The sequence below is a fragment of the Grampus griseus genome (assembly GCF_964374135.1).
Source record: "Grampus griseus genome assembly, chromosome: 17".
In the NCBI taxonomy this organism is placed as follows: domain Eukaryota; kingdom Metazoa; phylum Chordata; class Mammalia; order Artiodactyla; family Delphinidae; genus Grampus; species Grampus griseus.
Window position 1 is genome coordinate 9,919,414 of NC_139011.1, and position 20,637 is coordinate 9,940,050.

The window sequence follows — 20,637 nt, forward strand, 5'->3', positions numbered from 1 at the left end:
TACTAACGATTATTATGACCCCTTATATACCACAAATACTGCTGTTCTAGAAATATCCCTACTACCAGCTCTGGACTGCTGTACGCTACCTGATCCCCCAGCCTGCACTCTCAATCCACCCTCCTCAAAGCCGTCAAAGCCATGTGGCCAACACATTATCCTTCTTAAAATCCTTAAGTGTCTCCCTATTGCCTCTAAGGAACAAAAAGTTCAACCTACTTGTCAAGAACGTCCAAGCTCTCCCTGGAGTCCCGTCGACTCCTCCAACCTTATCTCCTGCAGCTCCACAGGTCACCATTTATAGCCCGTAATCTAGCCACAGGAAACCATGTGCCGGTTACCAGATTCTGCACACACCTCCCCCGCCAACCCATCATACTCAAGGCCCTCCCCGCTCAGGGAAGCCCACTCTGATCATTCCTCATTTTCTAATCTGTGCACATAATTTTTTATCATTTTTTGCACTTATCTCTGTCTGTTCCAATCTTTAATTGCCATGTCTTCCTCTTCCATTAGAATAGGAGTTTTGAGGGCAAGGGCCATTACTCATGTTCATATTTTTGGCACTTAGTGGAGTATCTGGCAGCAGGTGTCCAAATAAATGTTTGTTGAATGAAATATGAGATGAATGAGTGACTGATGGAAATATTATTTCATTTAGAATCATATTACACCATTAGTTCACAGTAAGCTAAGTGTCATCTATCTACAACCCTATGACTTTTGCTCACCGTTACCTGTAAACCTCGTGTTCCCCATCCTGTAAGCACAATTTGCTTTCGGACTTAAGTGTCGTACCTTTGTTGTGGGCTTTTGTAGGCCCTGCAGATTCACAGATGAATAAGACACTTAAGGAGCTTAGAGGCAAGTATTTATAAGTAAGTGCATGTAGGAGGGCATGATAGCTACAGAAAAAGCCTCGTTGAGATCTGGATTGATAGCCTTCACCATTCACTAGATCTGTGAGTTGGAGTGTATCGTTTAACATCTGAGTCTCAGTTTCTGCTTTACTAGAATAGCGCTAATAATATTTTAAGTGTTGCTATGACAATTAGAGTAGGCAATGTATGCAAAGTGTTATTAGAGGTATGACAAAATCAGCGCTAAGCAAATGCAGTCATTAGTATGACAACAGAATAAAAGATAAATTCAAACTGGCTGGTTTATCTTGGGTTTCATGAGGGGAAATGGGAGCTAATCGCTACATTAAAATTTGACTTCAGTTGCTCAGTCGCTAATGCTCCGAACTTGGTGCCTGAGATGTGAATTCTCATCCTGGCTGGGACACAAATCAGCTGTGTGACCTTAAGCCAGTGCCTTCTTCTCTCTGGGCCTCAGTTTTCAACCAATAAATTAAAAGGCTTGCAAGGACTATTATATTATGTATGGTACACATAATATGGGATTGGATGAATCCATTAGATTCACATTGTAAAGTATTTAATTACATGGAATTCTTTTCATAATACCTACTAAGTGCAAAAGTAGCTTACAAAACAGTACGCACCATACAGTTCTAAATTTGTAAACATAAATATATTTTTGCATAAAGGAAAAGGAAATGACACTGAGGTGATTCCAAAATATTAACCATTGTTTTCTCTGGGTGGTAGGCGGAAGGATAATTTTTATTTTTATTGTTTTATTTGTGAATTTGTATTAGCTTCCAAATTCACTACAACTAGAATGAGTACTTCTATAATGATTAACACTCAAATTAAATAGGAATTTTTATAAGACATCAGATAAGATGATCTCTAAAGATCGTGGTATCCTTGAGAATCACATTATTCTACATGTGTTTTCACTTAGTACGTCCTTTTCTATGAGCATAGGGAGAAGATAGTATTAATTTAGCAATTTTGTTAATACAAATAAATTAGTTCAAAATGTCCTGGGTTTTATGTCTCTGCCACCCAATAGCTAGAAGATATTGTACAGATTTCAGCCATTTGGCTCTCTTTGGAATTTCTTCAAATAGTCATAGAAGCTACAAAAAAAGAAAAAGAAAAGATCTTTTCTAAATTCAAATCCCAGCTCTTTCTGGATGTTCCTTGGTCAGGGTGACTTACTGCGCATATTTTGTAGTCTCTACTCAGGTCATATTTTTTTCCATCTGAAATACATCCTGAAGACTCAAAGACCATTCATAATTTTCCTTTACTTCTCTTCCGAATTTGATCTAGCCATCTCTCTATTTTTAGTCAACCCCTGCTTTCAAAATGATTCAAGAGGTGTTTATGTTTTCTCTTGAAAGTGTGTTTTAAGTGATGAATTGCTAAGCTTTAAAAAGTCTTCTGCATCACAAAGAAAAGGATATCAGAAGTGCCAGTCAGAGCAGGAGTTTATTCACGAGGAGCTAAACACAGGACATCGCCCATTCAGACTAAGCCGTGTGAACGAGTGATTTTGTAAAATGCCGCCACCAGGGCCAAGATGATGTGCTGGGAGCTTTAGGGGGTAAAGAGAGGGAGACATGGGCCACACCCCATGCCAAACACGTTACCAAGATTTGGTCAATTAATTCTCACAATTAGGGAGGTAAACGCAGTTAGAGTCTTTCACAGGGCCACGAACCGAGGCTCAGAGATATTAAGTGGCTTGTCCAAGGTCAAACCACTGGTCAGCAGCAGACCTGAGATGGCAAGCTGGGTCTGCATGACTACAAAACTCATGACTTTTTATTATTTTTTCAGGAGTCCACAAACTTCAGGGGCCAGAGAATTAATTGACATGAAGGAAAGGGTGGTACTGGAATGTGTCTATTCCCCAAAACAAGCACTATGGTGACTGTGACTGACTGAATGAATGAGTGAGTCCTAGCGCCTAAAATTCTGGATTGACAATATATGGCTCACAGTCCAACACTCTTCACTTCAGCGCTGGTGGTGGACAGCTCTAATAGATCTGAGTCTGCATGTGGCCTCACTTGATATGTGATATTTACTTATCCCCCTACACTAGAGGCTTGTTAACCAGCTAGCTAAGCAAGATATATGTCTCATACCTATAGAATGCATCCCACCTTTTCCTCCCAAAGTCTTATCGACCTTTCATATTCAGCTCTTGAGTCTTCCCTGAATATCCAGCCTGGGTTACCTTCTCTTCCCATATATTCCCATGGTAACAAGAGTGTATCCTTACTAGACAGTGTATCATGTTATGAAATTATCTGTCTGTTTGGTTCTTTCCTTTTCTGAACTGTTTTGAGGGCAAAGACAATGTGCCTTCTTCAGTTCTGTATCCTAGCATGTGCCTGGTACACAGTAGACGCTCAATAATTATATGCCTCACTGGAGCTACAGAAAAGAAATATAATAGTGAGTTTTATCATTTATTAGCATCTTATCTCCAAGGAAAAGCAGACGGAGCTAGGAATTTACAAATCTGAATCTTGTTTCAGCCCACAGAGTTCCTTGGTCCCCTGGGTCCCCACGTACACAATACGTCCCCAAGAGAAAGCACATTTCCATTCCTGAGTCCCTGTTCTACCTGGAGAGCTGGACTGGGGCTGGCCCCGTGTAAGCTGGGAGGGTCTTTTAGCATAAAGCTAGGTGAGAAGCTGGTCTTGGCAGCTGGGATCGTGCTCCCATTTCCCTAAGCCCCATGCTACTCATGCTGGTGTCCAGTGAGAGTAGAAAAGGGAAAGCTGGAGATTGCCTGGGTGCAGCCATATTAGTGCCCTTTCTACTCTCTCTGAGCACTGCGTCTCACCCATGAGGGCCCCACTGTGTCCTTAACCACATCAGAGTCAAGTTACCTCTGAGTGAGTTCTGAGCATATGTATGCTTGTGGTTGGGAAGCTGTAAAACAAAAGAGTAATGTGATCTGGCTTTAGCGATAAAAAGTATTCTAGCAGCCACGTAGAAGAGAGATCAAAGAGGGTAACAACAGTGCCCAAAATGGAAATAGGAATTTATATAAAAACCTAAGTGTGGTTCTTATAGCACTTAGAACAGGGGCTGCCACATAGCAAGTACCTTGCCTGCCTCTAAAATAGGATAACATCTAAAGAAAAAGAGGGGATGTTTGTCTTCACACGGATTTTTGTGACAAGAAAGTATCAGAGCTCTTTGAAATCTAGAAAAAGTGTTTTGCAAATAGAAGACATCGTTATTAATGTAAGTTCATTGTCTAGATGCTGGATTCTAGAGTCTCCCAGCAGGTATGATCTGTGTGACCTCATGCCCTTGGGGATCAACTGAGTTCTGAATTAGCCTGTATGAAAGCCTTATAGAGAAGCCCCTATCATATAGTGGGAGCTCAAGAAACAACTGCTTCTCTCTTTTTATCCCACTCCAGTCTGAACCTCAGTTTCCTAATGGGCCTCCTTGAAGTCCCTCCATGGTTGTCAATAACCATGCCACCATATGCATTTCTTCTTCCAACAGAGATTTCCTGGGGACCAAGGAGGCGTCACTGCTGCTGATGGCCATGTTCCTCCTCGCTGTCTTCTACCATGGACAGCAGGTAACCTGACATTTTCCTCTAACTGCCTTTGATTACTTGGCATTTCCCGTTGCCATAAAGTTCACCTGAGAGGCAGCCACTCATCTCTGCAATAAATGACTTCTAGTTGCTTGCAGCAAGTGGTGATTCTTTTTTTTTTCTTCTTCTTCTTCTTTTTTTTTGTTTTTTTTCTTTTGGCCTCACTGCGTGGCTTGCAGGATCTTAGTGTCCTGACCAGGGGTTGAACCCGGGCCCCAGCAGTGAAGGCGCCAAGTCCTAAGCACTGAACCTCCAGGGAATTCCCAGCAAGTGATTCTTAAAGAATCAATTCCTAGCACGCACCACTTAATAAAAAACTAAGATGGAGATAATTTGGAGAGCAATATGGTTTTCATTCCCTTTAGGTATATCTCTTTCCATAAAACTATTGTTAAAAAAAAAAAAGAGCTTTTTCAATTTCTGCCTGAGGCAAACTGGGACCCCTCCCAGTTCTATTACTATAGGAGTTGTGTAAACTAGGTAAACATGCAGGTTTGGGGTTTTTTTGTTTTAATTTTTATTTTATACTGAAGTATAGTTGATTAACAACGCTGTGTTAGTTTCAGGTGTACAGCAAAGTGATTCAGTTACACATATGCCTGTATCTATATTCTTTTTCAAATTATTTTCCCATTTAGGTTATTCCAGAGTACTGAGCAGAGTTCCCTGTGCTATACTGTAGGTCCTTGTTGGTTATCTGTTTTAAATATAGTAGTGTGTACATGTCCATCCCAAACTCCCAATCAGGTTTGAGGATAATCCAGGCCAAGGTTCCAATCCTGCCCTGCCTCCCAGAAATTTGTGGCCTTGGGCAAGTAACTTATCTCCCTGAGGCCCTGTTTCCTTCTCTCTAAAATAAGATGGTAATGCCTGACTAGGGCTGTTTTGAAGCGTCATTTGCGACGATTGTGTGCAGCATTTTGAGCACTGCCTTACAGAAATAGAGGAAGCGCTTCATCACTGATTTGTCCTGAGTAGATCAAGTGCCTACCGTATCGATGCCACTTCCCCATCTGCCAGAATCTAGGGTGGGCACCATGGATAGCACTGTGCAAAATCCCATCCCTGGCCCCAAGGGCTCCTATCTCCTGGAGGAGAGCGGACCCTAAATAATGCAATGGGGGATGTGCAATGTGTGGACCAGACTTGTTCAAGGGCTTCAAGAGTCAAAGAAGCAGGAAATTATTCTGCACGGGAGCATCCTAACCGGCTTCACCCAAGAGGTGTCACCTGCTCTCCACGTCCGGTACGAGTTCTCCATGCAGACTCAGACCATGAGTTCAGTAACATTCCTCACCTGGGGAGATTCTCACTTTCTGGTAGAGCCAGGCCCTGTCTGCTTCACTGCTGCGCTGTGGATCCCAGTCTCTCTCTCTTTGTGTGTGCTTCGAAAAAGTAACCAGGAAAGGAAAGAAACAAAACAGGAAGACTCTCAGCCAGAGCAGAAATAGAAACATACCACTGAGAAATCACCATGGAGACAGGGAGGTAACGCATCCTGAGAAGCCAGGGATGAAATAGCTAAAAACCTGGAAGCTAGAGACACATACATAAGTTATTTGTAATAAAGCGAGATGGTAAGATGTAGTCAAGGGGAAAAGAGAGTAAATAACACTTGGCAATCAAAGAAAAGGGGGTAAGAGTTAATATGTGTCCAGCTCCTACTATGTGCCTGGCACTCCGCCTGTGTTACATCATTGGATCCTCTCAACAGCCCTAATGGTCGTTATTACGGATCCTGTTTTACAAATGAAGAGAGTCAGGCGACTCAGCTAGTAAGTGAGAGAACTAGAATTCAAACCCAGATCTGTCTCCAAAGCCCACCTTTCCACTTTCTAGATTGGGGAAAGACAGAAAGAATTGTCTGCGTATCTTCACAATGCCAAGGGCATTCAATCCTGCAATATGACCTTACCTTGCTTTTCAGTTTTAGCTGAATTTATGGTGAAACAATAAGCCAAATGTCAAAGTCTGGCCATTTGCAGAATTCCTATATTTAGGTCTTTCTGGTTTTCTATGAGAGCTGGGGTCATGTCCTCCACATCTTAATGGCTTCTAGTTACAGGAGAGGACTCCTTAGTCTGACATGCAAATGACAGCCCATCTGAGGGCCGTGAAGACGGAGTCAGACGAGGCAATCCTATAGAAAAACACGCGTACACTCCATCACACAGGTTTTAAACTGACAATGAGAAATTCTCAGAGATAGCTAAGAGAGAGCAAGTTCAGAGTAGGGGTCTTCGTTCCGTAATAAGAAGGATGTTTCTATCTTCTCTGGCACCTTAAGGAATTACTTTGTCCCCTCTCAGTACTCCCTTCCGCAAAACCTTTCTAACATTCTGATTCCGTTTATTCTACTCTCCATTTGTCCTGGGAAAGCAGATAAGCTCCTCACATGAAGATGTGTATAAAGTAAGAATGTATAAGTGAATAGTGAGGGCCTGAGTGCTCAAGCGATATCTGATTTCTTTTTAACTTTCAAAAGGTTTTGAAATTATATAACTACATCCCATAACTGTAGCAGTTACAGATGTAAGCCTGGGAGTGGGGTAGGTAATATTCAAACGCCAACTCCGCCACTCAGGAAATATGTGACCTTCAGTAACTGACTTAATTTTCTGTCTCAGTTTTCTCGCCTATAAAATGGATATGATAATAACAGGTTTTATAAGTTTGTTATATACTATTACATGAGAATATGATTATAATATACCTCTCCCAGTGATCTGCACGTAGAATAAGTGCTCAAAAGTTGTGAGCTATTAATATTTTACTCTGAAAGCAAGAGTCTGAGACAAACAGGGAATTTCCTGGAGGTCCAGTGGTTAGGACTCTGTGCTTTCACCGCTGAGGGCCCGGGTTCAATTCCTGGTTGGAGAACTAAAATCCCACAAGCCGTGCAGCACAGCCAAACAAACAAACAAACAATGACAACAACAACACAACAAAGAAGAGAACACAGCAAACAGAGAAAGTATTATTATCCATTTGGTCCCAAGGCAGGAGCAGAGACTCAAGTCACTTGAGGTCACAAAGACAATAAGGAGGACCAGACAGAAACAGGAATCCAAATGCTTGAACTCCTAGGTCCATTCACTTTCCACCGTGTTCCGCTGCCTGTCTGCTAGAGGATGCTTTCCGCAGGAGTGCGTCACCTCGAGTGTCATTTCATAACATCCATCAGAGTCCTGTTCATCCGGATCAAGTCCGTCTGCTCCTGGGTTTGCTACCAGCTTCCACCGTTTTCCCTCGTGACTCAGAGGCCCTCTCTTTTTATTAAAGGCTGAATAACCCCCATTGATGCCTGGTACACAGCAGCCTCCCAGTGGGAGCGTGTGTAATTTTACATCTCCAGAGTGACAGAGGCAGTTATGTAACTGCATACTTGGGAAGGCTCATCCTGCACATATGTGGAGAGATATGCCAAACACCTGCTCCTCTGAGGCAGGTGAACATCCGGAACGTGGGACAGAAGAGAGCAGACAGGTGCCTCCTACCTCGTGCCTGATTCACGTGCAGCCCTGAGATTTGGGCTTTGCCTCAGCATCTCCCTTTAGAGCAGAGGAAGTCACACCTGCGCACGGAGACAGAGATTAATGAGGTCAGGTCTCCAGTCACTTACTTCTAGGTCTGATAAAGACAGGCACTGGAATTGTGCAGCTTAGAAAGAAAGACCCAAGCCTTGGAACGAAATTCTTAAGTTTGCATCCCAGCAGTGCTGCTGGGAGAACAGGTGACCTTGAGATGCTCAACAGCCCAGACCTGCCATTTCTTTACCTGCAAAATGAAAAGTCTAATAGTTATCTATTGAGAGTTGGAGAACAGCTGAATGAGGTCATAGACGTAGATTATAGGGCTTCAGAGCCACAGCTTGGAGCCAAAATGCCCTGAGTTCAAATCCCAGCCTCTATTTGTGAGTCCTTGGGCACCTGACTTCACCTTACCATGCCTCCATTTCCTCAGCTGTGAAATGGGTATAATAAAGTACCTACCTCGTTGAACTGTTGTGTGATTAAATGACCTTCAGTACTTACGGAGTGCTCAGAACAGTGCCTGGTCCAAGGCAAGAACCCGGCCAGTGTTAGTTATCTTTCTGTGATAAGAGCCTGGCACAAAACATATGAACAATGTGTATTAGTTCCCTTGGTACTCTTTTCATGTAGCCGGTTCCTAAATGATTTGGTAAAAATTAGGAGAGTGCACTTCCAAATCAATTGACATTTCTTGAGCAAATGCTGAAGAATGGTCACTTTTAAAAACTCAGTGCTTTGCTTTGCTTTGCTCTTCATGTCTGCTCTGACCACACTGTGTTGAAATGATCTCTTTCTTTTTTGTGCTCTTCTATCACCACTCAGCTGACAAAGAGACTGTTTTGCTTATCTCCATATGCCCAGCCCCTAGCACATAGTAGGTACTCAGTAAACTGAAACGGAATACTTTCCTTCCATGGACGTCTAAAAAATATGTGACACATGCCTTCACGAGACTGGCTTTGTGAAGAGATAGGACTGTACTTGGACTAAAATATCTCTTTATGAACATGCCTTAGATGCAGTGACCTGCAGTCAAAATGTAAAGTACGTTCTTGTCTCGCAACTGGAAAATTCTTGCTTAAGTCAACTTCTGAACTCCAGATTTCCCTACTCATAGCTCTGATTTAAATTTAGTCGGATGAGAGTATTTCAACAGGAAAGAAATTTTAAAAATGATCTCTTGCTTTAACCAACACTGCATTTTTTAAGGGTGGAAATGAAACATTTCATTTGGAAAAAATTGTGGATAAAATCCTGTCCTGCAACTTGACAAATCAAAACTCGATGCTCTTAAGTCTGGAGGGAAAAAAAAATTGAAAGCATAGTTTCGATCAGATTTCATCCACAGACACCTTAAATTCATAGTAATACTCGATAAATCTACATTTTAGACATTTCCGAATTCTTTTGCATACATCATGCCTTTTGGTCCATACGATAGACCGTATGATAATCCATGTCTCGCATTAAACGAGATGAAGGCAATTATCCTCATTTTTTAGAAGGGGAACCAAAATACAAGAAGTTGAATGAATTTCCCACAGTCACACAGCAACATGGTAGAACAGGACTAGCATTCTTTTATACAACCTGCAGCCACCGCTTACGTTTTTAAAAATTTATTCTTATGCAAAATTTCAAACATATACGGAAGTATGTAAAATAGTATAATGAACTCACAGCTTCGACAGTCACCAGCTCATGTGCAGTCTTTTTTCATCTACATCCCTATTTATTTTGCTCACTGCTCCTTCCCAGTTATTTTGCGGCAAATTCCAAATGTCCTATCATTTCATCTGTAAATAATTCAATATGCATCTAAAAGAGAATTTCAGCCTAATCACAATACTATTAACACACTTTAAAAAATAAAACAGTAACTCTTTCATATGTTCAAGACTTTAGGCAATGTTTCAATTTCCTAATTAGTTTATATTTTTTTAAATTTTGTTTCAGTTGGGATCCAACTTAAGTCCATATATCGCCATTGATTGATATGTCTCTCATTTCTTTTTACTCTAAAGAACCACCCTCCATTTTTTTTTTTTTTTTGCAATATTTTGTGAGAGTCACTGACCTCTAGAATGTCTCTCAGTCTAGAGTTTGTTGATTGCACCCTTTATAGGGGTATTTAACACATCCCTCTGTCCTTTGTTTTTCCTATATTGGTAGTTATATCTAGAAACTTGGTGAGATTCAAGTTCAATTTTTTTCTGCAAAAAGATTTAATTGGTTAATTTTGTGAACTACTATTAAGAGGCATATAATGTCTGCTTATCTCTCTTTTGTGATATTAGCAGCTCTTGACAATAATAACCTACATTCATTTATATTCTAGGTAGTGATATTCCAATTCTATCAATATTTCATAATTTGCTAGCTGGAATACAGTTTTAAAGAGAACCTTCTCGGGCTCCCCTGGTGGCGCAGTGGTTGGGAGTCCGCCTGCCGATGCAGGGGACACGGGTTCGTGCCCGGGTCCGGGAAGATCCCACATGCCGCAGAGCGGCTGGGCCCGTGAACCATGGCCACAGAGCCTGCACGTCCGGAGCCTGTGCTCCACAAAGGGAGAGGCCACAACAGTGAGAGGCCCGCGTACCGCAAAAAATGAGAAACTTCTGCTCGCCAACTAGTTGTTACCTTCAAGTACAGCTCATAAAGCAAAGGCGGGGTAAACGCTTAATTCACCTATAAATTTTTTCCAAGTTTCCCAATAAGCTAGTTCCTGAGCATCATCAAGATGCGATTGATGAGGTTCTATGTTTTAAGTGTCACTATGAACTTTTGCATTTGTCTTTCATTTCGATCCATTGCAATTATTATTCTTATTAAAGTTCAACTTGCCATATATTTGACAGTGGGGTGGTCTACTCCTTTCAACATAACCCCAGTTTCTCTTGACTACTTGCTTTCTGGTACCAAAAAATGTTCCAAGCTTGTACATTTTCCTCCCTAAATTTCAGCCTTTTCTGCAAAGAGTACAAGGTCCCTTTTGTAGGAATTGATATTTTGAAACCACAATCTGGACACTGGGATGATTCATTGCTACTAGGTTTTCATTGTTTCTAGACCTTGATTTCAGTAGGCAGAGCCAGGAGATACATATAGATCATAAGTTCATAGTGATACCTTCCAGTTTTCATAGGACGCTAGGCTTTGGACTTAACCTCATCAATCTTATATCCGCATCTCCTTTTTCCCTTCCCCAAAATTCGAGTTCTCAGTGACACCAACACAGTTATTCACTTGCTTTATCCTATAATTCAGATACCATAATCTAACAATAATACTACAAACACCACCACCTACAAGGTGATTGTTATAAACGCTTTTAAGATTCTTGTTTCTAGCCTCAGAGTATTTCTCCCTACGAATGTACCATCAAATTATTGTGTTAAAAGGCATTTGGAATAGTTCCTCTCTGTGTGGTTGTGCCTGTAGCTTCATTTGTTTGTTTGTTTGTTTTCACAGAGCTTTTAAAAAATCCATTTAGTTTTATAATTAAGTAAAATATTTCCATGATTCAAAAGTCACGTTTATAAAACAAGATACCATTTTAAAAGTTTAAATTCTATCCCAATTTCCCCTCCCTAGGCTTCCCTTCCTCATCTCATCTGTAATGATTTCTTACGGGTTTTTTACACCTCAATGTTTTAATAAATAAATTAAGAAATATATATATATGGAGAGAGAGATGTAGATATGTCCTTTCCTTAGATCAATAATGGCAAACTTTGCATGCATTTCTCCGTTTCAGAGGCCAGCCCATCAAAGTACGTACAGAGAAATATTCTTTGTTTCTTTTTATAGCTGTATATAATAGTTTATTCAACCAACAAAATGAACACTTGGATTGTTTCCAGCTTTTGCTATTACAAATTCTGCTGAATGAATAACCTTGCACCTCTGTTTTCTCATACTTTTGCCATCCACTGAGATTTGCACGTAAGAGAAAGAAAAGAGCTAGCTGAATTTCCTTAAGCGCTTGAATTCAGGGCATCTAACCATGTGTTTAATGGTGCAGAATACTGTTCATTTTAATAGTTATAGTCTTTGAAATAATGACATTTCCCAAAGCTGTGGTAAGTATAGTTTGTGAAATTCTTTAGAAAGGAAGCTCTCCACTTTCCAATGAAAAGGGATGCTAGGACAAGAGGGAACTAATGGTTATTAAATACCTACTATGAGTCCCATGCTCTACCTATAACTTTCTAAATAATTCCTATTCCAAGCTTGCCTGGTCATGAGTGTTCATCCCAATTTTAGAGATGAGGAAACAGAGATGTAGATACTAGGCCAGGTTAGAGTGCTTGAATGTGGGACCAGGACTCTAGGCCATGTTGGTCTCACAACTAAATCCACTATCCTTCCATTATTAGCTCATACATTTCTTCCTTGTTGCCTCAACTGAGCTCAGACTCTAGAATTGGACTCTGGGGTTAAACTCAAATCCTGGCTTCCCCACTAATAAGTGTGTGACTTTGGTCAAGTGACTTCACCAGTTTGCTTCAGTTTTCTCATCTGTAAAATAAGGATCTATAATAATACCTTCCTATGAGGTTTGCTGTATGGATGAAAGGAGTTAATACGTGTATATTCCGTAGAATAGTGCCTGGTACTATCCAAAAAGCACCATCTAAGTGTTAGCTGTCTTTATTATTGTAACTTATTTGTTGAGTAAACAAATAGTGACAGAACGCCTTCCCTGTGCCAGGCACACTGCTACACGGTAAGGACGTGATGCTCAGCTGGTGAGAGGACCCCTGACCTCATAGCACTTACAGTACAGTGGAGGCCACAAACAATTACAGAATCATAGGTGCCGTAATCCTAGGAAGGGGAGGTACACGGCCCTGTGAAATCTATCACATTCTGATCTCTTCATGTCAGGCAAGAGGCCTCCCAGAATGTTCAGCTCAGGCTCTATTTCGTCTGTCAGGAGTTCTGGAGAAGCCTTGTCCGCCTCCCACGTGTGTGTGCCTGAAAGCTTTCCTTCCCCTTCTGTCCCCTGAACCGCAGCTGGAGTACACAGCACGCCTGGACTTCCTCTGGCGAGTTCAGGCCAAAGAGGAGATCAACGAGATGAAGGAGCTGAGGGAACACAATGAGAACATGCTCCGGAACATCCTGCCCAGTCACGTGGCCCGCCACTTCCTGGAGAAGGACCGCGACAATGAGGTGAGCCCAGGCTGGCCTGGACCCGGAGGAAGGGTTGCCGCGGGAGGGCTGCAACTGGACACACTGGTCACTTATCCCAAGCTCGGGGAGGATTTCCCTGTCCTCCTGTGAGACCGTGAGCATGGAGGCCAGGCCAAGCACGTGGCGCCAGGCCACCCAAACTGTCCAGCACGGTGAGATGCACACACGGCCTCCCCAGCATCCGGTACCTCACGTGTAGGATGGATGTAGTAAGATCTCCAGGGCAAGACTGAACTGGCATTTTAAAGTTTTATGCGTGTGTGTGTGTGTGTGTGTGTGTGTGTGTGTGTGTGTAAAACAATTCCAGTTCGGGGTTATATAACCAAAAGGATTGAAAGTAGGGTCGCAAGGAGATATTTGCACATTCATAGTCATAGCAACACTATTTAAAACAGCCAAAAGTTGAAAGTGCCCAAGGGACAAATGGATAAGCAAAATGTGGTCTATACATAGAGTGGAATGTTATTCAGTCTTTAAAAAGAAGTAGAGACTTCCCTGGTGGCGCAGTGGTTAAGAATCCGCCTGCCAATGCAGGGGGACATGGGTTCGAGCCCTGGTCCGGGAAGATCCCACATGCCATGGAGCAACTAAGCCTGTGCGCCACAACTACTGAGTCTGCGCTCTAGACCCCGTGAGCCACAACTACTGAGCCCACGAGCCACAACTACTGAAGCCCGTGTGCCTAGAGCCCATGCTTCGCGACAAGAGAAGCCACTGCGATGAGAAGCCCGCGCGCCGCAACGAAGAGTAGCCCCCGCTCGCCACAACTAGAGGAAGCCCGCATGCAGCAAAAAAGACCCAACGCAGCCAAAAAAATAAATAATTAATTAATTTTAAAAAAAGAAAGAAGTAAATTCTGACACATGCTACAACATGGATGAAGATTGAGGGCACTAAAATAAGTGAGATATGGCTTAGCCTTTGACCACAAAAGGGCAGCTTTCTCTGAGCAAAGCAAACTAAACCTTCCAGGAATCTGAGTCACAACAAACATTCAAAAAATATTTATGAGGCACAGACTGTGGTATAGGCACCATGCCAGCCCCCTAAAAGGCTCTGGGACTCTCGTGGTGAATTAGATACACAAGGACTTGCCGTCATGTAGCTTATATTCAAGTGGGGGCAGACAGATAACAAGCTAGTTCAGAAACACGTCGTGAGGGCACCTCACATTATGACGGGTGCTCTGATGGGTGAACAAAGACCACCTGCTGGTAGCAACTGGCCAGGGCAGGTGTGGTCGGGGGAGCCGCTCAGAGAAGGCCACGTCTGATCTGTGGCTGAATGATAGGAAGGACCAAGTCATACCAAGAGAGTGGGGAAGAGGCAGGACCGTCCAGGAAAGAGAGGACAGCACAAGCAGAGGCACAGGGCGAGGATGGGCTTGGGGTGAACAGGAAGGCCAGGGTAAGAAACTGTACCGGTTTCCCAAGGCTGTTACAGCAAATACCACAAACTGCAAGGCGAAAAGCAGCAGAAGTTCATTCTCTCACAGTTCTGGAGGACAGAAGTCTGAAATCAAGGTGCCAACAGCAAGCTCCCTCTGAAGTCTCTAGGGAAGAATCCTTGCTCCTCTTCCAGCTTCTGGTGGCCCCCAGGTGCTCCTTGGCTTGTGGCCCCATCACTCTAATCTCTGCGTTGGTCACATGGCCTTCTCCCTCCTTATAAGGACATGTGTCCTCTCGTCTTATGAGGGCACTAATCATTAGATTTAGGGCTCTCTCTATGATAACATTTGCAAAGACCCTGTTTCCAAATAAGGGCACATTCTGAGGTTCTGGGTGGACATGAATTTGAGGGGTACACTATTCGACCCATTCCAAGGATGAAGGGTAGTGAGTGATATGAGGAAAGCCTGGGCCAGGGCCTGGCAGTCAGGTCTTATGGACTATAGCAGGGTTGGGGGCACCCTTTTAAGTGCTACGGGAACCTTTGGAAAATTCAAGTGTTCCCTAATCTGACTGGTTGCTGATAGAGTATGGATAAAAGGGTCACAAGACCAGAAGCCAGTTAGCAGACCCTAAAAGAGCCCAGGAAAGAGCCTGCTGAGGAGGCCTAGGATTTGGCAGTAAAATGGAGAGAAGTGGATGAATTCCAGGTACCTTTGCAAGTTGGAGTCAATAGGGCTCCATAACGGAGTGGATGTGGGAGATGAGAAATGAAAAAAAAAATCAAACCATGGGCTTCCCTGGTGGCGCAGTGGTTGAGAGTCCACCTGCTGATGCAGGGGACACGGGTTCGTGCCCCGGTCCGGGAGGATCCCACGTGCCACGGAGTGGCTGGGCCCGTGAGCCATGGCCGCTGAGCCTGCGCGTCCGGAGCCTGTGCTCCGCAACGGGAGAGGCCACAACAGTGAGAGGCCCGCGTACCGCCAAAAAAAAAAAAAAAAAATCAAACCATTTGGCTCACACTTTAACCACCTAGAAAAAGGTAACTCAAGAGGGAAGTGAAAGATGCCTTTAAATGCCTGAACAGTTATCCCAGGAGAGGGACTGGCCTTACGCAATGAGACTCCAGAGGGCGAACGGACAGTCCACAGGGGATATCTCTGTGCTCTGCGTCATGAGGAACCTTGCGATGATGGAGACCCACAAGGGCGGGGCCCACATCAGCCTTGGTCACCACTGGTCCTCGCGGCACAGTTTACCTCCCCTGTGGTCCTGCACGTTAAAGATTTGTGGAAGAACTGGAATGGTGAGTTCCCTTGCTGAAACTTTCAAGTGGTGAGAGGAGAGCCCTTGCCCAGGATGCTACAAAGGCCAAGTCCGTTGTCTGGGAGACTGCACTAGGACAACCATTCCAATATGGATTTTCAAACTAAGCTAAACAGGGGATGCAAAACCCACAGGACAAAGGTCACAAACTGGCTGCCTCTGAGACGATCTGATCAGCAAGCCAGCAGCTGGTTGGTTGGTTGGCTTGCATGTTTGTTTTAATTGGTAGATCTGTTGCCTTTAGGCGTGGAATGGGCTCTCCAATGTATCCACCCTTATCCTGACACTTATGTTACCTGCTGGTCCCCTGAAGACATTTGGGTTTGTGACCTTTGCCTTAGGGTAGAACTGGCGGAGACCTGCAGCATTCATCTCCCATCCAAGCATCTGCAGGAAGACCAGTGGGAGAGGAGCCAAGGGCATGAGTCATGTGCTGCTTGAACAATCAGCTCTTGATGAACTCGGGCCCTTGAGAGTCTCTTGGATGTAGATGAAGGCACCAAACACCCTCAGCAGATGGAGTTCTCTGGAGCTGGGTTCAGGCCTGGTTTCCTTAAGGCCCCCTAAGGTCAGGGGATTTCTTACAAGAGCTTCTTAACAAAGCCAGGAGAGCAGAGAGAGTGTCGTTGTACATCAACCGTGACCAGCAGACGGGGCAGATGAAACACTGGAGCCCTCAGAGGGAAGCCCCGAAAAGGCACGAGAGGAAAGCTCCTTTCAATCAAGACACCAAAACAAAGAGATATTTGGAACCAGTGGGGAAGAGAAAGAATGCACTGGCTTCATCCTGAAAGGAAGGAAACCAACCAGAGACGCCAAGACCCCAAGTCATCAGCTGTTATTCGGGCCAAACCCCCTGGAGCAAAATAAGTGTCAGGTTCAGCCTTAATCCCATGTATAAGACATTTTCAGTAGAAAGTCTTGTCAGGCTTATTTGTGGCTTTGTAAATATTTAAACAGTTCATACTCGGCTAGGCTTAAACAGAGAAAAATTTCACATTGCCTGGAGAATGTACACATTATGATGTAATACCATTTTCTGAACACCTACTGTGTGCCAGGTACTAAGACAGGCAATGGATGAAAATGATCTTTCATTCTATTCACAACCATAAGAGGAGCGTTCTGTCATCCCCACGTTAGCGATGAAGAAACTGGGGTTCAGAGAGGTCCGTGATGTACCTCTATTTAAGCTATGGCTCTGATCCAGTCCCTCAGATTTCTTCCATCTGTGCCACGTTACCCCGTTACTGTGCTGCTACCCATGCTGCCCCTGGGAGTCTGTCCCGATGAGGGAGTGTGTGCGTGTGTGCATGATGGTTATGGGAGGTGTCTGTGTGGCAGGACTTGTACTGTGTAGGTGTTCAGAAGCATTGAGATGTGTGTAAATAGGCATGTATGAGTGGAAAACGTCAGTGTTTGTATGTGTCTGTGTCTGTGTGTGTGTGTAGGAGACACAGGCAGAGTAGTGTAAGATGTGAAGGGGTGACAGGCAGAGGCAGGACAGCTGTAGCCTGCAAGAACTCCCAATTTTGTGCTCTGTTTCCATAAGAGGCATTTTTATCTTCTCCTCTTGCTACAAACCTGAACTGTGATACAAACCTCTGAATATCTGATTAGGGGACATTTGTGAGTTTGGGTTCCAGCTTTCATGGGGCAACAGCAGTGCCCGTGGATGCAGGCAATAAGGACATAAGAATGATTATCCCTATTTCATCGATGAAGAAGCTGAGGCTCAGAGAAGTAAAGGAACTTGCCCAGGGTCACAAAGCTAGTGCGTAGTGAGCTGGGATTCAAGTCCAGGTATGTGTAACTTCAAAGCCGAATTTTGGGTTTTTTTCCCTCCACCTTGCTGTTAGGGCGTGAGTGGCAGAGAAGGGGGAGCAGTGACAAGAGGTGGCTCAAAGCATCCAAGCACAGGGCAGTGGACAGAGCCTCGCCCTCCGGAGCATCCTGTCTGAGTCTGTTCCAGGGCCAACCTCTGTGTCACCCACACAGAGGTTCTGGCAGCTTCTGCGGTACCACTGGACTTTTGGCTTAGAATAGCACTCACCACCCCAGGCAGGGACTTTCTTGCTGATAAGGCCAGCTGGGCTGGGTCATCCGTGTCAGGCAGGCTCTCGCTGAGTCCCAGGAAACCTGCTCACTCATCCTGGCTTATTAGACCTGCTGAAAGGACACTGACAAGGGCAGCTGTCTCAGGTGCTGGACAGTCCGCACAGCACAAATTCCATCTCTGCCACTAACCAGCTGTGTGACTTGGGGCAGCTTACCCAACCTCTCTGAGTCCATTTTGTCATCCAGCTGATGAGGAAATGATACCAACGTTGCTGAGTTGGTGTGAGAATTCAGCTGGGTAGGAGCACGGGAAGTGTCCAAGGCAGCCGGCTGTGAGGGGGGCTCAGTAGAGAAAAGTCATTCGGTGCACTTGAAAGTCTGGTGCCTTGCATTCCGTCCTGGCTCTTCCTCTCACTATTTTGTGACCGTGAACAAGTGGTGAACCTCTCCGGACCTCATTTTCCTCATCTCCAAAGTAACAGTACTTCCCAACTGTATGTTACAACCTTTACATGTGTTATTGTGCGTAAAGGGCTCAAGTGGGGTTTGGCACGTTTTACGAGCATCCCGGTTGTTGCTATTATTATTTCTGACAATTATGAGCCGTCATTACTTTTTCCCACTCCCAGCCCCACCTCTCACACACTCATTCAGTCATTCGTCCAGCAAGGATTTCTTGAGGGCCAACCATGTGCCAGGAGTTAATTCTAGATCCTGGGGTTCAAACGGTGAACAAAGAAGGCAAAGTCATTTCTGTTATGAGGCACATGTTTTCCTGCGAAAACAGACACATATACATGTAACATAGAGCCTGGTAGTGCTAAGTTCTGCGAGGGTAGAGGAAGCTAAATAAGGGAACAGCATGTGTGAAGAGGGGGCATGTACACTGGGGAGTCATGGAAGGTCTCTCTGAGGACATGACGTTTGAGTGGAGACCTGAGGATGCAATGAGGACAACCGTCTCAGAGATGGTTCCTCCCCTGCAGAGAGGTGGCTTAACTCAGTATAAGACACACAGGGCTTGGAATCAGCCAGGCTTGGGCCGGTGAAGGACTGGACTCTGCTTCCCTGTGCAAAGAGGAGACCAAAGTCTTCACCTTGGCTTCCGAGTGGGGGGCGGAGGGGGAAGCGTTCATACACTCAGAATCCTCTGCGAAGCCCAAACCTGTACATCCAGCCAGAGACGGATGACGATAAAACAATAATAGCCTTCTATACTCATCAATCCCTCCCCAGTTTACAGTGTTTTTATTTTCTTTGAACCAAAAATAGAAAGAAACAGATGGCACACTCAGAGTGGTTGATTGGAGCAAGTCCAATCAATGGGCACATCTTTAAAGGTGTGGGCAGGTGGCTGGAGCTCTCCCATGTGCCCCTCCAAGTCCCCCCACCCCCTTCTCCCTGCTGGCTTGGAGGGGGCGAGGCCGACCTGCATGGACCACGTCAATGACCTTGCAAGCCCTCTGGCACCCAGCTGGGGGTCATCAACGGGGGACACTGGGTAGAAGATCCGAGGGAGGGGGAAGGAGAATGAGGTCGTCTAATGTGCCTGGTGCCCTTATAAGAAGAGGAAATTAGGACACAGACACACATCGAAGAGACATCATATGAAGGTACAGGGAGAAGAAGGCCACGTGCAAGCCATGGGGAGCACCCTCCGGAGGAACCAACCCTGCCAACACCTTGATCTTAGACTTCCAAGACCCCAGAGCTGTGAGAAAATAAACTTGTGACATTTAAGCCACCCAGTCTGTGGCACTTCGTTACGGCAGCTTGAGCAAACTAATACAATAGGAAACTGAGTAAACAGAGGGTTTTCTTTCCCACCATATCACAGCCATTTGGAGGATGCGGTTCTGTAGGTTTGCTTATGCAGGTTCTTGGACCCATACAGCAGACAGTCAGACTCCTCCTGCAGTATCACTCCATTGTTCAAGGCCAAGGTGAATGGCCCAGCCTCAGAAACATGTACCATTGCTCTACTCCTTGGCTACAATCCGCAGTGCCCCGCAACCCAACCCAATCCAGCTGGTCACCAGCCACCTCTGCTCTTTTATGGGTTTTTTGTTTGTTTTTTTGTTTTTTTGCGGTACGCGGGCCTCTCACTGCTGTGGCCTCTCCCGCTGCGGAGCACAGGCTCCGGACACGCAGGCTCAGCGGCCACGGCTCACGGACCCAGCCGCTCCGCGGCATGTGGGATCCTCCCGGACCGGGGCACGAACCCGCGTCCCCTGCATCGGCAGGCGGACTCCCAACCACTGCGCCACCAGGGAAGCCCCCACCTCTGCTCTTTTGAACAAAGACGAATGAAAGCATCTGTTCAGATCCTTCTACACTGAAGCTCAAGTCAACTGATCGTGAATCAGGGACACCATCTTTCACCCAGGTATGCAGAGTGAGGAAGACCCTGGACGTCTTTAGCTCCCTCTCTTCCGCTACCAACAGCGTGATCCCAATGCCTTAACTCCTCCCTGTTCATCTTGCTAATCTGTAGAGTGGGTATAATCATCGTACCTACTTCACAGGGTAATTGCAAGGGCTAAAGCCTTGAATTCATATGAAAGTGCTTCGTAAGCTTTAATGTTTCCTACACAGGCGAAGGAGTCATTAACTCAACAAAACGCTGAATGTTTGCCTCGTACCAG

General features: G+C 44.7%; 1 protein-coding gene across 3 annotated transcripts in view; it reads left to right on the forward strand.

Annotated features, from left to right (window-relative positions):
• Positions 1 to 20,637, forward strand: part of ADCY8 (adenylate cyclase 8) — a gene marked incomplete at both ends in the record, with an annotated part of 217,211 nt that overhangs the window by 175,564 nt on the left and 21,010 nt on the right. For all 3 annotated transcript variants that reach the window (XM_082674757.1, XM_082674758.1, XM_082674759.1), the window contains 2 exons: positions 4,392 to 4,470; positions 13,041 to 13,199. In XM_082674757.1, coding sequence (XP_082530883.1) covers positions 4,392 to 4,470; positions 13,041 to 13,199 — 238 coding nt within the window. The remainder of the gene's footprint in view (positions 1 to 4,391; positions 4,471 to 13,040; positions 13,200 to 20,637) is intronic.